Source organism: Delphinus delphis, chromosome 14, assembly GCF_949987515.2.
Source record: "Delphinus delphis chromosome 14, mDelDel1.2, whole genome shotgun sequence".
Lineage (NCBI taxonomy): Eukaryota > Metazoa > Chordata > Mammalia > Artiodactyla > Delphinidae > Delphinus > Delphinus delphis.
In genome coordinates this window covers 22,280,481-22,297,686 of record NC_082696.1, presented here as the reverse complement: position 1 = coordinate 22,297,686, position 17,206 = coordinate 22,280,481, and the positions used below count along the sequence as shown (strand labels likewise).

At 35.6% G+C, this 17,206-nt stretch overlaps 1 protein-coding gene across 2 annotated transcripts in view; it reads left to right on the top strand.

The window, feature by feature from the left end:
* Positions 1–16,545, top strand: part of VTA1 (vesicle trafficking 1) — a 66,632-nt gene extending 50,087 nt beyond the window's left edge. For both annotated transcript variants that reach the window (XM_060029873.1, XM_060029874.1), the window contains exons 7-8: positions 7,391–7,471; positions 14,320–16,545. In XM_060029873.1, coding sequence (XP_059885856.1) covers positions 7,391–7,471; positions 14,320–14,465 — 227 coding nt within the window. In that variant the 3' untranslated portion in view covers positions 14,466–16,545. The remainder of the gene's footprint in view (positions 1–7,390; positions 7,472–14,319) is intronic.
* Positions 16,546–17,206: the final 661 nt, after the last annotated feature.

The window sequence follows — 17,206 nt, the reverse complement described above, 5'->3', positions numbered from 1 at the left end:
TGTACTGTCCTTCTTTGTCTCTTGTAATAGTGTTTATTTTAAAGTCTATTTTGTGTGATATGAGAATTGCTACTCCAGCTTTCTTTTGATTTCCATTTGCATGGAATATCTTTTTCCATGCCCTCACTTTCTGTCTGTATGTTCCCTAGGTCTGAAATGGGTCTCTTGTAGACAGCATATATACAGGTCTTGTTTTTGTATCCATTGAGCCAGTCTGTGTCTTTTGGTTGGAGCATTTAATCCATTTCAATTTAAGGTAATTATCGATATGTATGTTCCTATTACCATTTTCTTAATTTGGGGGGGTTTGTTATTATAGGTCTTTTCCTTCTCTTGTGTTTCCTGCCTAGAGAAGTTCCTTTAGCATTTGTTGTAAAGCTGGTTTGGTGGTGCTGAATTCTCTTAGCTTTTGCTTGCTGTAAAGGTTTTAATTTCTCCATCGAATCTGAATGAGATCCTTGCAGGGTAGAGTAATCTTGGTTGTAGGTTTATCCCTTTCTTCACTCTAAATATGTCCTGCCACTCCCTTCTGGCTTGCAGAATTTCTCCTGAAAGATCAGCTGTTAACTTTATGGGGATTCCCTTGTATGTTATTTGTTGCTTTTCTCTTGCTGCTTTTAATATTTTTTATTTGTATTTAATTTTTGATAGTTTGAGTAATATGTGTCTGGCATGTTTCTCTTTGGGTTTATCATATATGGCACTCTCTGCGCTTCCTGGATTTGATTGACTATCTCCTTTCCCATGCTAGGGAAGTTTTCAACTATAATCTCTTCAAATATTTTCTCAGACCATTTCTTTTTCTCTTCTTCTTCTGGGACCCCTATAATTCGAATGTTGGTGTGTTCAGTGTTGTCCCAGAGGTCTCTGAGACTGTCCTCAATTCTCTTCATTCTTTTTTCTTTTCTCTGCTCCCTGGCAGTTATTTCCACCATTTTATCTTCCAGCTCACGTATCCGTTCTTCTGCCTCAGTTATTCTGCTGTTCATTCGTTCTAGAGTATTTTCAGTTTCAGTTATTGTGTTGTTCATCACTGTTTGTTTGCTCTTTAGTTCTTCTAGATCTTTGTTAAATGTTTCTTGTATTTTCTCCATTCTGTTTCCCAGATTTTGGGTCATGTTTACTATGATTACTCTGAATTCTTTTTCAGGTAGGTTGGCTAATCATCTTCATTTATTTGGTCTTGTAGGTTTTTACCTTGCTTCTTCATCTGTAACATATTTTTTTGTCATTTCCATTTAAAAAAATTTTTTTTGATGGGTGAGGCTTTATTCCTGTCTTACTGGTTGTTTGGCCTGAGGTGTCCAGCACTGGAGTTTGCAGGCAGTTGGATAGAGCTGGGTCTTGGTGTTCAGAGGAGGACCTCTGGGAGGTCTTACTCTGATGAATATTTCTTGGGATCTGAGGTTCTCTGTTAGTCCAGTGGGTTGGACTTGGAGCCCCCACCACAGGAGCTGGGGCCTGACCTCCAGCCTGGGAGTGAAGATCTGGCAAGCTGCATGGCACACCAAAAAAAAAAAAAAAGAAAGAAAAAAAAGGGAGGTCAGGGGAACAAGCCAAAGAGAGAGAACAATAACAAACTATAAAGAATAAAATAAATTTAGAAAAATAAAAGCTTTATTAGGAAAAATAGTGAATCAACAACAGTGAATCCACAAGATAAAACAGAACCCCAATCTAAAAGAGGAGGAAAAAAAAAGCCTTTGTATGGGGCAGAATTTAGGCAGGGGTGGAACTTAGGCAGGGGCGGGGTTTAGGGTAGGGCGGGGCCTAGGCGGGTGGGGGGGTGACGTTTGAGCGTGGGGCGGGGCCTAGGCTCAGGACCCAGCTGGAAAAGGCCCTGGGGACGGGGCCTCTGCTTAGGACCTGAAGGGAAGGCGAGAGGCAGCATGTACAAAGGAGGGCCTCTGGAGTGTGGAGTTCCGGAGTTTGGAGGTAGGGCCTGGGTGAGCGTGTGGGAGTGGGGCTTGGGCTCTGCACGGCAGGAGGTTGGCTCCGAGGGCAGAGGATTAGGCCCAAGAGCCCAGCAGGCTCCCCCGTAGCTAAGTGGACAGGGAAAGCTCTGGCCCCATTCCCTTCTGTTCCTCTGAGTACCCCCCCCCGCCGTTCCTCCCCAGGGTCTCCCCCATCCCCACGGGACCCCTAACCGTGTGTGGGTCACTGGGTTTAGGAATTCCTCCCTTCCCCCAGCCACCCCTCAGGGGCGCTGGTTCCAGAGGTCCAGCCTTTACTTTTGCTCCCCCTTCCCTCCCTCCCGCTCTGTCAGGACCCGCATGGCTGGAGGGGGCCGTGGTGGGCAGAGGATCAGGCCCAGGATCTCAGCAGGTTCCTGGGGGCCCAAGTGGGCAGGAGAAACCTGGCCACGCTCCCTTTTGATCCTCTGCCCTCCCAGTGGTTCCCCAGTTTCCCCCTTCTGGCGTGGGATCCCTTCCCCTCCCCCAGCCCCCCCCCCCACAGGGGCACCAGTCCCTCCCACCTCCACTTCTCCTCCCCCTTCACTACCCCCCCACGCCCCACGTCCTACCCGGTCGCTGGGGGTTCCTGCCGTCCCCTTAGGTGTCCGTGGTCCTCCACAGGTGCCTGGTACGTGCCTTAGTTGTGCTTCCTTTTTTTTAATGTTCCTTCCTATTTCTGTGCCAAAGAAAGGGTATTTAATAGGAAGTTAATGAACACTTAAAATCATTTTGTGAATCAAGAAAAGTGTCACTGTTGGGGTAGGACATTGACCTTACAAAAAGATTGCCTAAGGGGTATTGCTCAGGCAGTGTATCTTAGGGCAGAGTTGTGGTATAGGCCCATATACATATATTTTATATGTAGGCATACTGTGTGTATATATGAGAGGGAAAATATGCTTGTAGTAGGAGGGTTATAGGTTGAACCAAACAAAGTGTCTTTTTGTACAACAAAAGTGATAAAATATTAGTAGTTTCATATGTTCAAGCTAATAGACTCCTGCTCAGAATATCCACACATAAAGATAGATATCAGGAGGTAGTCTTCTATTTCTGTTAGGAAGTTTTCTGGCATGAACAGTTCATTTTGATCCATTTAAATCTGGCATGAGCCTTATTTTTTTTTTTTCACTCTCATGTTCTTCAGAGTGAGACATAAAACTAAAAACCTTGGAACTGCTTTAGGGCATCAGGTGTACATTCTTATAGACTTAGCATTTAAATAATTATCATAGCTATTTCATAAACTTATTCTAACAGAGCTATATTAGATATTGCTATCCCTACTTTACAAACTAAAGAAATTAAGCAGTTATCCAAAAAAAATACACATAGAAACATACCTAATAAGTAACAGTACTAGAATTTGAATCCAAGTCTTTTGGATTTCATGTTTTTGGCACCTCCCTTCTGTTTCCCTTCCAAGGAACTAAAGTTCTATCAAATCAAAACCTACATTTCTCATAATATTTTTCCTCTTAAGGTTGGCTTGAGATATGGGAATCTCCTCTTTGCTGGCAGATTTTTTTTTCTATTATATTTAAAACAGTAAAAAAAAAAAAAAAGTTCATAGTTGCCTAATAGAAAGTGAAATAACATTTTTAGTTTATAAATATAGCAGATGTTTCCCCTTTTACTCACTTTAAGAATGATTTACTTTCTCTCATATAAAGGTCCAGGATGCACTTTTATCAAAGGGAAATCCTTAAGATAGCTGAAAAGAATAGTATGTACTAATATACAGTTTTTAGTTCTTCCACAGAAAAGCAGAGGGTGCAAGGAGGGCCGGGATAGAGATTGTTTGAACAGCCAAGTGTTTACCTCTTTGTGCTTTTACCACTGTGTAATATCAGATAGAGGCAATACAGCCTATGGTTTTTTCTTTCTCTTGAAACATGCTTTTCACAGTCTGTAAATATTGAAGATGTCAGTGATAAATCTAAATAGATTAAAAGAGTTATTTTAGAATAAATGCTAGCCTTTTAATTATAAATGCAGCTCACCTCATAAGTAAATCCAAAGCTTAGCTCTTTTATTGTTGTTCTTTTAAGTGACAGAAGTACTGCATTTGAATTCTGCTGTACAGCTTTCAAAGTGGTTAATATTCTGGCCTAACCATTTCTATCAGTGCTATTTTCCATGACTATTCTGAGGTTTATTTAACCCAATCTTCTTACATTTGCTTACAGTGTTCCTCATAGTTAGCATGTCTTTCTCTTTCTCTGGCTCTTCAAATGCTACTGACCTTCAGGGTTCTGTTTAATTAATACTTTTTACAACATCTTCTAGAGTTTTCTAAATAACACCCATTTCTCCCTTTTCAGAATCCCCACACCACATAGTCAGGAGAACAATTTAGTACTTAATTAGAAATCATATACCATTTAATTCTTGAATATATATTAATTTCATCAAATAGCCTGTGTAACAACCATCCGCTGAAAAATTAACCAGAAGTTACTTGTTAACATTGCTTTTTGTTAAGTAATAGAAAGAAAGAAATTTCTAACACAGTTCTGCTTTCCCCCAGGAATGTTTTTATGGTGACATCATTCCAACATACTGTAGTCCAGGGGGCTGCAATCCATTCAATAATTGACAGTTGAAATCTTTCCAAATCAAGAAAGAAGGAAAATTAACTAGATTTGGGCATTTCAAAAAATAAATAACATAAACTAAAAACCATCTTTACTGATTTAACAGATATTTATGCACTTAGTTGAACCTGTATGCTAGGCCCCAGTGGGAACATGTCATGATGGCTGCCAAGAACACAGGCCTTGGTCCCTGGGCGTGGAAACAAATGAGAAGCAGCATCTCTGACTGCTGCATGAGGCGTGTTGAGCAGCCTGTGCTGTCTGTTCAAGTCTTGGTTGAATGACTGTGACCAGAGTTCTTAATAAAATGCAGATTACCTGTGTTTTTCTTTTAATATCGCTCAAGTAAAATTTTACTACGTAAGTAAATTATTTCTCTGTAAATTCTGTTTTGTTCTTGTTAAATAATATTACCTACTTAATTAATCATCTGGAGATGTACAAATAAGCATTTAAAAATTAATGCAGGAGGCTGACCAAAGAAAGTATGCCTTCTCCATAGAGAAAAGGGTTTGTTAGGAGAATTTTAATTTAGGCAGAAGCACAAATTACTTAGTAAGGAATGGCACTGATATCCAGATTGTGAGATGGTTGTCAACTTATCCTCTTTTCTAAAGATCCGTGTGAAGAATATATATAGTCACCTACCTGTGTTTTTATGCTCAGCTGCTTCAAATCACTGGACTTCACCAGGTAGTCTCAAGAGCCCTCTCAAATCTTGCATTCTAACTTTAAAATATATATGTTATGTAAATTATGTGCCTTTGAAAGTTCAAGTTTTATGGGGAGAATTATGTCATATGTTTACAGTTTAATATAGTTTGTTAGTATTTATCAAAATCAAGCAAAAGATAGACATTGAATTGGTCAGTTTAAATTTGTATATCTCCTGACTTTGCAGTTATACTTCTGTAATTTTTTTCCTGTAAATATATTCATGCATATATATGTATACAGTGTATAAAAATATTCATGTAGTATTAGCTTTAGCAACAAAAGTTTGGAAACAACGTAAATGTTCGTCAGTAATGGATAGCATTATAAATTGTGGTTCATGCATGGAATGGAACACTATGTAGCCATTAAAAAGAACAAGGAGGATTAGGGACTTCCCTGGTGGTCCATGGGTTAAGACTTTGCCTTGTAGTGCAGGGGGTGCAGGTTCAATCCCTGGTTGGGGAGCTAAGATCCCACATGCCTCATGGCCAAAAAGCCAAAACATGAAACAGAAGCAGTGTTTTAACAAATTCAATAAAGATTTTAAAATGGTCCACACACAAAAAAAAATCTTAAAAAAAAAAGGTGGATTTAAATATATTTAATCTGGAATTATTGCTAAGGCATATTAAGTGAAAAATGCACAGAATAGTACAGTATGCAGACATATTACCACTGGCAAAACATACATACCAAATAATGCATTCTCCATAGAGAAAGGAGTTTGTCCGGAGGGTTTTGATTTAGGCTAGAACACAAATTTCTTAGCAAAGTACATTTATTTCCTTGTACACACACACACGCCTGGACACACACATGTTTGTATGTGCATAGAAGGGTATTCTAAAACTAGTGATAGCCCTCAAGTGACCTGGAATAGGAATGAGAGGCAGGCTTTTCACCGTTTTTTTTTCTCTGCCTCTCTTTTTTTTTTTTTGTACTATTTAAAATTTGTACTTGACTTTTCATCCATACCCCTTTGTACTGTTAAAATTTTTGTTAGTTCAATTTTTAGTTTAAAAAGTAAGACTTTCATGACTTAATAGCACCAAGCCTGTAAAGTGAAACTAGTTTGTCCTAAGACAAAATTAAATGAGATAAAATAGTATATATTTAAACCATTTTTTTTCCTTTGGATAGGGATTGAGAAGATCCTTCACACTCAAGACTTCATAGCTGCAGAATATATTTCAGAACTTCAGTCAACCTTTGTGAAACCATAGCTCTAGAACTCTCATTGGCTATGTATCCGTGACCCTGAAAACTTCACAATTTGTTTTCTCCCTCTCTTCTGTTCCCGCCTTCTTGTCCTAGTGTCTATCCTACTTTACCGTTACTACAGATTGCCTATTCAGATTTAACCTCTTAGCTTAGGGCAGAAGAATCCTCTTAGCTTAGGGCAGTCCATTAATCAAGAGCAATCAACTTTTCCTGTTCATTTGCTTTCTTGTTAATTGAATCACCTAAGTCTCTTTTGGGAAGTTTCAACAATTTATGTTAATTTTTTAGATGATTAATAATCTTCAACTCTAGTATATTACTTAGTATTAGTCAAGAATGCTAGTTATCCACTAAATATGACAGTCATGACAGGTTCTAATAGGAAGTCAAAACTAATTGCTTATTGGATATATAAAAATATTATCTTAAAAACATAAACTAGAAAACTGGAATATATAATTTATAATTTCATTCATAGTGATGAAATGGGACTCATCCCATAAGTTAAACTAAATCATAATTATAGCCCACCTTATCCCCAAAATTAATTATTTATTTAAGAAATTAAAAGGTAGGAAGGGAGTCTGTTACTTCTACAGATATTAGGTAAGCTTTACTTGAGAAGCAACTTGAAGTATTAGACATGATAGAAAATGCAAAATACATGATAAGAAATGTGTGGCCAATACATGTGTGTAAACACTCAAAATGTATTTTTCTGCATATTTCCTATAGCAGCCTCCACCGTCAAATAAGTATATCAAATTTCAGTTCATTAAGGTTTCAAGAAAGTAATTAAGTGAAGTAATGAAATTCCTCCATGATCCTTTGAGCACTTTCCTAGAATGTAATTGAGAGGTGTAACACTTTTATACCCATTTATGGTTTTCTGATTTGCAGGTGTAGCAAGTAACACTATCCAGCCTACTCCACAGACTATTCCGGCCATTGATCCTGCACTTTTCAATACAGTTTCCCAGGGTAAGTCAGCTGTTTTATGAGATATAGTGTTTCTGCTGTTTGGGGGCGTTGTTTTGTACTTTTATCTTAGGAGTGCAGTGTATTTGAATGTCTAGGTAATTTGAAACACATTTCTTTGAATGCCTTTATTCACTAGATTCTCCAGTAAACCAAGATTGTTTCTTATTATCAAAAATACCTAAATCCAAAGGCATTCTCTCTTTCTTTTTAAATCTTTTCAACTTCTTTTTTTTTCCCCCACTTTGTTGTTCTGTTTGTTTAATTTGGTCATTCTTATTCAGAGTTTTCTTCATGTGTCTGCTGAGATTAGTCCTTTTATATTTAGAATGAAGATGTTGATTGATTATTTTCAGTAGATGTTATTGAATTTCCCCCGATACTATGTCTGCAGGTCTGTTTCTCACTTGATTTTTCTGTTCTCCCCTGTGAGTGGGAACAGGCCATTCAGCTTCCTCCTGCATCTCAGCCATGGATGAGATCTTTTCTTGGAGAGGGATGGCAAAGAGTGTACCACACATACCTTGTCCATCCTAGCTCTGTCCAGGAAGTTAATTCCACAGTTTTAGAGAGACATTCTCTATCTTTTTTGTCTAGGGTCTCATGTGAGAGATGGAAAGCCATTAAGGCTGAGGGTGTACAGGTATGCAGAGGTTGATAGAGGGGGGAAGGATGTGAAACTAGTGCAGATAATTGTTTTAGACTGACTCAGTAAAGATCCCCCCAGTCCCACTCCTCATACAGCTAGACCCTCTCTGAAGTTTCTCTGGATAGGCTCCCCAGTTGCCTCCTATATTACATGTTCTGAGTTGGGATTTTTTTTGACACTGTTTTATCTAACAGCATACCTTCACTTAATTTCTACTTTTCTAGAAGTTTCTTTAAATCTCTTGTCAATTATCCTTTCCAGTTTTTACACTCTTTTCTCTTCTCTGCTTTTCCTTCAGTTTTGGAATTTTATTTCGTTTTGTTTTACCTTATCATTTTAATATAGTTTCAGAAGGAAAAATAGTCAATTATGTATGCTTAGTCTACCATCTAGAACTAGAACCCTGGAATTCTTTACCCAACCAAACTGTCAGGTATGAAGGCAAAATAAATATTATTAAATATGTAAGGATTCTGAAGTTTTGCCTACCATACACCATTTCTAAGGAAGTTATCAGAAGAAGTTACTCCATCAAGAAAAGAATGATAACCAAGAAAAGAAATACGAGATATAAGAATTGGTGAAATTAATCTTAGGTCACCTAAAGAAAAAGTCCATTGACAGCTTTTCCATAGGCTTGAAAAGCAATTGCTCTAAAATTAGAACAGAAAATCAGAGCTCCCCTCCTTTAAGAAAAATCAAGTGGATTCTATGCAATACATAGAATAAGAAGCTGTAGACTGGGAAAGAAATGGATAAGAAGCTGTAGAATTCCTTTCCCAAGAAGAACGAAAAGATCCAAGAAAACATTTTAAATCGTACAAGTAGTTTCAAGTAAGAAGCAAACTGAAATATGCCATGATTTTGAGCAATAATAGAATTATGAAATATAAGAAAAGGGATTTTGTTTGACTTGGACACAAAGAACATTCTCCTTGCAATGGCATAGGCTTATCACAAACAGAATACTTTATTCAGGGCAGAATATAAATCAACACTGACAAGTGAAGGTAGAGAGATATTTCTGGAAGTTGAAAGGTGGAATAAAAGAAAGCTGTTATTAGGATGAGTGTCCAGAAGTGAAATGTTGTGATTTTTTTCTAGAGTTGATGGAATGAGAAGTAGAAGACAAAAGTAAGCAACTAAGAAATTTAAAAGCACTAATAAATTTAGAAGGAGACAGGGCAGGAGAGGAGGATAGTGAGATAAATTCTTTACCTTTCATAGCAGAGTGTCAGTAGATAAAGCCTAAAGACTGATAAATCAAGAAATGGTATAGGCTTATCAACTGGGGTTAGGGAAGTAACCTAGAGAAAACAAAAAATAGAAATAATTCAAAAGTGAAGTGGGCAGGGGCAAGGTAGATGACTTATTTAAGTGTATGAGTTATGTTAAGTTTATTCTACTTTTCCTGATTTTATTAAAAGCAGATAAGTTATAAAACCTAAAATCAAGAGCTGCAATGGCCTTTGAATCCTGAAAGGCCTAGTTTAAGAGTATGTGTATGGGGCTTCCCTGGTGGCACAGTGGTTGAGAGTCCGCCTGCTGATGCAGGGGATACGGGTTTGTGCCCCGGTCCGGGAAGATCCCACATGCCACGGAGCGGCTAGGCCCGTGAGCCATGGCCACTGAGCCTGCACATCCGGAGCCTGAGCTCCGCAACGGGAGAGGCCACAGCAGTGAGAGGCCCACGTACCGCAAAAAAAAAAGAGTCTGTGTATGTTTCATGGGGGAACACAGTGCTAAGGTAAGAAGAGTAAAGAAACTATAATAAACTAGCAAATTACCCAAGAACATAGTGGAAAATGTCTATTAGTAGACAGATAACCTGCCCAGTAAATACTATATTCCTCTGTTAAACTTGTTTTCCAGATTCCTCTCTACAGTCCCATGTACCTGTAAAAGCTCTCCCTAAAATATGATGTGAAAATATCAGAAGCAGACTAGACAGAACAGTGAAACAGAATAAAGAATCCAGAAATCAGGCCACACAGTATGGGAATTAAAATAATGACAAAAGTGGCATTTGGAACAGTGTGGCAAGAAAAACAAAACATCAAAACTGATGTTAGAAAAAATATATATTAGATACTATCCCCCAATTCCTGTATCTCATTTGGTTGTATCTTAACAGGTTAGACTAATGAAAAGTAATAAATTGCATACAGCAAAAGATTTCTTCTCCCCATTATATTGTTAAAATGCAACTAATAGACCAGGAGGAAATCAATACTTAAAAAAATAAAGAATTACTGTTCAGAGCATATATAAAGAGCTCCTGCAAATAAATAAATAAAACTTAATAGGGAAAAAAAACAGAGAAATAAACATAGGGAATGATTTGTATGCTGTTGGTGGGAATATAAATTGGTGAAGCCTTCTTCAGTAGCATTCTGTCACTGTCAGAATTGCAAATTTTTTTTGACTCAGCTATTCCACTTTTGGGAATCTATCTTAGAGAAATATTTAGACATGAGCACAAAATGTATTTACAAGGGTATTTTATTTCAGCATCACTTGTATTAGTAGAAAACAATTTTAAATGTCTATTAATGAGAAATTATGGCTCATCTGTCCTATGGAATACTGTGCACATATTAAAAAAGGTTAAATACTTTTATAGTGAATTTGTGGCTCACTCTGAAGAGGAGAATGGAATTGGGAAGGTAGGTATTTGAAGTTCAGTATTTACTTTTTTAACTTGTATATACCTGATAGTATTAGAGTGCGAATAACAACTTACTGCTTAAAGGTTTTTTAAAAATTAAATAGAATATATGAAAAATATTTAGTATGGTTCGTGACATAATAATATTCTGCCTCTAATCATTGCTGTTGCCATTATTAAGTGATGTGTCCTGGCGATGCCTGGATTTAAGGGGTCAGTACTGTACTTTATATTTACCTCCAAGATTTACTTCAGGGAATCAGATGATTCCCATAAGATTTTTGCCTATGCTTTCCATTCAAGTCAGAGGATAATTGAGTACACTAGGATCAGATTATCCAAGGTCCTTCACATGCATTTCTAGTTAAGTAGGAAAAAATCTCTAAAGACCCATTTCGGAAATATTTACAATTAAGTATTCCATCTTCTGCCAAGGTTAGATAAATCAACCTTGGAAATAGATGCTTCTAGCAACTGAGCATGCAGGGATTTCTCTTTATACCAAATAATGTTACTTTTGATCCAGTGCTGACCCAGGCTCTTTCCCCCGGAATAGAGAACTTAACTGATGGCTCTACCTCTCCTCTGCCCGGTTCTTGTCCTGCCCTATGAAGGGGAGAAGCAGCTCTGTGATAAAGACAGTCTTCGTGAAGGCATCTGGAACTTATAAGCACAGATTTCAAAAAAGAGATATTATATTAAATTAGACAACTTCTCTAATTCTTTTTTTTTTTTTAACGGTTGGATTAGCTGTATGTGATCTTTCTTTTTTCTAATTCTTTAAACACCTTTTAGGTCCACAGTGTGCTCTCTCTGGTTCTGATTATGGCTTCTGGTAAATTTTAATGATAGGAAAAAAAACAGCTTTCATTTAGGTGCATTAAGTAATAGTTACTATTTTGAATATAAAATCAGAGAAACTGAAATTGAATAGTTGTTCTCTTCCTAAAATGTGTTTTCCTTTGTTATGTCTTTTTTACTTTCTCTATTTAGTTTTTAAATGCTAATTTAAAAGAATCCTAACTAGGAAGCAAATTTTATTTAATTTAAAATTTTAATTCATGTGTTTTATTATTAATGACTTATAGATAATATTTTTAAAGGAAAGAAAGCTTGAAATATTACAAAATAGCAAAAGTAACTATTTGACATGGCTTTTTAAGTTCTTTATATATTTATATATATATTATATATTTATATAGAATATTTTTATATATTCTACATAAATATATATTTACTTATAAATATTTATATATTTAATTGGTAAAAATAAATCTTAACATCTATATAAATTTGTAAATTACATTTTGCATCTAAATCTAAGTTGGTTCTTATCATCTAGTTATTACATTTTATAAGATAGTTACATAATTTGTCATACATGCTGTAAGCTATATATTATGTATCTATAATTATAGTTTTCTAAGATATTCATTTTATAAATATTGAAATTGTTATACCATAAAAAATGCAATATTTTTGTTTTTAAATAGTTTTATCACTAGTAGATAAGTTTATAAAAACTAAAATAGTAACGGAGTTCTTACTACTATACACATTTTTATCTTATTAATAAATAAGTGATATGTCAGCAAAACAGTGTTAAAGCTGATGCTGTAAAAAATAAAATTAGTCCTGAGCATTAGGGCTTTCCTCCAGAAAGTCCAGTAAATTCTGGATAGATGTCTTACATATTTAAACATTGCCTGGAGATAGAAGAATAGACTATTAAAGCACAAAATGAGTAGTATTAAGGTAAACTTAATTTTCATAGATGTCTCACTCACCTAGATAATATGTCTCACTCACCTAGATAATAGTACACATCTAGGTGACTAGAGCCTCTCAATATACTTTGAAAAAACATTGATGAATCTTTCAGTAAAAAAAATAAGAAGTGTGCCTGACTAAATTGTCAAAAGAACTGCAGGACAGTTGTTTTTTAGGTTTAATGGGTAAGAAATGCCAAGTCACTACAATACTAAAAATAGAACTGTGGAGAAACTGTTTTTTGTTTTTTAAATATATAATTACATTTTACTAGTTTATTCATTTGTATTTCTTACGTTTAGGCAAGACCAGAATTCAGGGAAATTAAAATAAGTTCTGTTAAAATTGGAATGTGTAATCTCTGATTCACAACAGTAAGGACCAACTCTTAATATAAGCTTTAATAATATTAATTCAACAAATATTTGAAGGCTTTGTATGTGTAACACACTGGGCTAGTTACTATATGTAGATGTCTAAGTGCATTATCTTAAAATCTGAAATTTAATCAATGTTTAATTCTATGTGAACTTTTATTCCTTTTAAAATGTGGGAAAGAATTTAAAGTACAGACAGCTTTTTTATATTCCTTTGTTGAAGTTATTCAGCACTTACACTGGGCTAGAAACTTTAGGATACATTGTTTCAGTATTCTTTTTTGAAAATTTTTAGAAAATAATAATTTGGATAAGAATTTAGTATCAGAGTATCTGGAATTGCTAAATACTTTGAAGTCCTTGCCTAGGGAATGTCAAAGTTTTCATTTAATGCTGTACTATCTGGCAAAATTAAAAGCAACTAAAAAAAGTAATTATATTTATAACTACAAGCTTATAAACAGGATCAAAATATATGTTCATTTAGAAACAGAATCGAAATATATTATCTTTTCGTTATATTGTATGCCCCCAGCCTTCTGACCAGTTCTCCTTAGAGTCCTCATAAAAATTTCTAAAGAAAATTGTATTTATTTCCAAAGATAAGACACAAAGTCAGTTTTAATTTCACCTTTAGAAATATATATTCAAGTATATTCAAATCTTAGATTAAATGAAATGTTTTCAGTGTGTTTTTTTAACCCAAATTATTTAGTTGGGCTCATCCATATCAATCATAGTGTAACTAGAAAACTTGCTGGAAAAAATTTTGGACAAATAATTGGTAAGGGTTGTTTACATGTTTAAAAATTGTGTAGTGTAATGATATGTCTTAGTTAAACCGTAGAGTTTTGTATATGGACAGCACAAAAATGCAAACTATTTTCTTGCTTAAAAAAAGTTAGATGACTTATGTAATTTTTTAACATAAAGTTTGTCATTTAATTTTTTTTTTGAGTTATATTTATATTCTAGTTCAAATGAGGGTTGAATGGTTTAGTCTGTGTGTATTTATTGTTCCATGAAGAGAGTCTCAGCAATTCTAACATACACACCAAAGCAATTTTCCTTGTTTTATACAGAATATGATTTTTTTTGCAGTTAATTTGCCAAAATATAAAGGCTTCCAGTTTATGACTTCTGGTAGGAAAATCTTGCTCATATAAGTTGTTATGTATTGACATCTGTATGGTTTATATTAGTAATTTAAAAATTTAAAAGCATAAAGAAACTATTCAAATACAACTGGGGATTGGGGAAAACAACCCTCAATTTTTAATATAACCTTAAACATTTTCTGTAATCTTGAATATAAGCATTTACCTAGCCTAAAAGAACGCTTCCTATATTCTTTATAAATATCTTAATTACTCTGTATTTCTCTTAGGAGATATCCGACTAACACCAGAGGACTTTGCTAGAGCTCAGAAATACTGCAAATATGCTGGCAGTGCTTTGCAGTATGAAGATGTCAGCACTGCAGTGCAGAATCTACAGAAGGCCCTCAAGTTACTGACTACAGGCAGAGAATGAAGCCTTTGTACAACATCCATGCATTTTTGGCTTAAAGAACTAACAGTCCACTACTCTATCTTCAGCCTATCAGGAGCATATTTTAAGGAAGACTTCAGTTCCATTGACTATAACAATGGAATCTGTGTCTGTGTATCAGATTCCTGTTGAAGCATTCATCAGCAGCCTCAACCAGTTTTCATTGTCCATTTAGTGGATTCAGTAGTCTCTGGGTGTATAGGGCTGATGTGAGCAAGGTCCTAAAAATGCCCATTTGAACCCTGCTTGTTCAAAAAATGAGAACACACTTCTATAAAATGTATTGGGAATTAGCTTTGTATCTTAATCTACGTAAATTAAGGAATTTTTTAATCTATAATTTGGACAAACAGACCATATTACTTTGCTATAAAATTCTAAATTTAACTTTTAATAAAGATTGCCAGAATATTCTAGAAATGTTTTTGTTTTCCTCAGGACTTCTGAAACAGATACGAACATCCTAAACTGTTGAATCTGAAAGAGATTATGTTCAAATTTCAATTTATATTCATATTAAATATAGCTACATTAAAAGTTAAAATGTTCATGGAAGGAAATGTAACAAGGTAAAGAGGTAGAATCAGTTTTAGACGTAAGAGTAATGTTGGTTGCTCAACTGTTTTTCCTTATTCATTGACGCTTAAGGTGAATTGGTATTTGCTTCCTAGGCAGTTTGACTGCATGTGTTAGAGAATGAAAACAAGACATTTGTAATAATGCCTGGAAACTTGGTGCTTTGAGTTAAGGTTCTCCTCTGCTGCTATGGAATGGATTCCATAGAGTGAATAGTTATGAATGATGCAGAAGATTATAAAAACATAGACTCTCAGTTGTTAAGTTTATAAGTTATGTGGGAATTATGGACTTCCTATGTCACCTGCATTTGTGCTGTTTAAAAAATAAATACAAGGATTCTTTTAACTAATTCAGTTTATCACAGAGCCAAATGTCTGTTTTGCATGCTAAAATTGTCACTTTTCTAAAGTCATTATTTTTAGTTATAAGAATGTAAAGAGAGAGAAATTTGGCAGATTTACTTAAATTATCTGGTCCATTTCATTCATTCCACTAATATTGGGAATCTTTTAACATAGGGGTCAGCAAACTATGGTCCATGGGCTGGCCATTTGTGTAAATAAAGTTTTATTGAAACCAAATAATAGCCATTTATTTATGTTTTGTGTTTGGTTGCTTTCCATGATAGCAGAATTATATGGCCTGCAAGTCTAAAATATGTACTACTTGGCCCTTTAAGGAAAAGTTTGCTGACCCCTGTTCTGACAGTCTGTTTGAAAGAAAATGAATCATTATCTCATAATCTCTTATGTCCTCCTATTTTTCTTTGCATAAGTGTAATGTTATTTATATAGAGTTCCATAGAATGAATATTGACAGAATAAACTGTTCTAAATTATTGCAAAAGCAAGCCCCCCAAAAACATACCTCCTGAAAAACATTTTCATATCTTTCACAGCTGAATTCTTAAAACATTTGCAGGGTTCAACATTTGCATCTGGAGTTCCAGGACTCTGATATAGTTCTATAGAAGTTTATTGAAGTAGAAAAATGACTAGGGTGATATTTCATGTCATAAAAGATAAATGTAAAATACAGTTCAGCAAATTTTAATTCAAATCCTAACATGTCTGGCCACTAGAAAGAAAACTGTCACCTCTCATTTCACACCGTACCTGTTGCTCCCAGTTGGGAGAGCACATGGAGGGGAGAAGATGCTGTGGAAACCACGGAGTCCACTGAGAAGTGAGCTGTGATGTAGCAGAAATCCCAGTTGTTTTGTGGCCCATTACTTTAAAATGCTTTCTTGCATGAAGGGATTGAACTATAAAGATTTTTTAGCTTTCATCTGCTATAAAATCTGACAGGAGAAAGTTAGAAATTTTCTGATGTAACACTAGGGTAAATAGTTTTCATTTGGTCAGTCAACATGTATTTATTGAGCAGCTACTATGTGCCTGGTATTGTCCTTTGCATGAGGAAACAGCAGAAAACAAGAAAAAGAAATCCCTGCCTCATAGAGTTTTATTCTAATGGGAAGGAAACGGACAAACTTAATAAAAAGTATATCATATATTCTATTCAACCAGTGGTTTTGAACATGTAATTGTTAGAAATGTAAATCTCAGACCCTACCCCAGTCCTACCCAATCAGAAATTCCAAGGGTGGGGCCCAGCCTTCTGAGATTTAAGAAACACTTTACAAAACACTTCTTGTAATCTGGTGGTCCCTCAAGTCAGTGGTTTAGCCCTACTCCCATAGGAAAGATTGAGAGTCTGGGAGGAAGATTCGCCTGAAGTGTGCCTGGACGCCCAGCATCAGTGTCACGTGGGATGGGAATCACACTTCAGGAACTTCTGTATTAGACAGTGATAAATGCTCTGGAGAAAACCACAGTATGGGATAGGAAATGCTTGGGTGTGTGTGGACCTGTGCACATTTAAATAGGATGGAATAAGCCTCACTGAGGTGACAGTTGAGTGAAAAGGGAAAGGGAGGAAGAGTATTCGTGGCAGAGGGAGGTCGACAGAGGAGGGAAGAGGGGATAAGTGAGGAACGCTGGTGAAGGAGCGAGAAGCTCAGGATTACACAGGCTTTTTGTAAAACACTAAGCTTTTCCTCTGAGCAAGATAGGGAGCCACTCAAAGGTTTTGAACAAAAGAGTAGCCACAACTTTTAAAAGGATCATATTGGCTACTGTGTT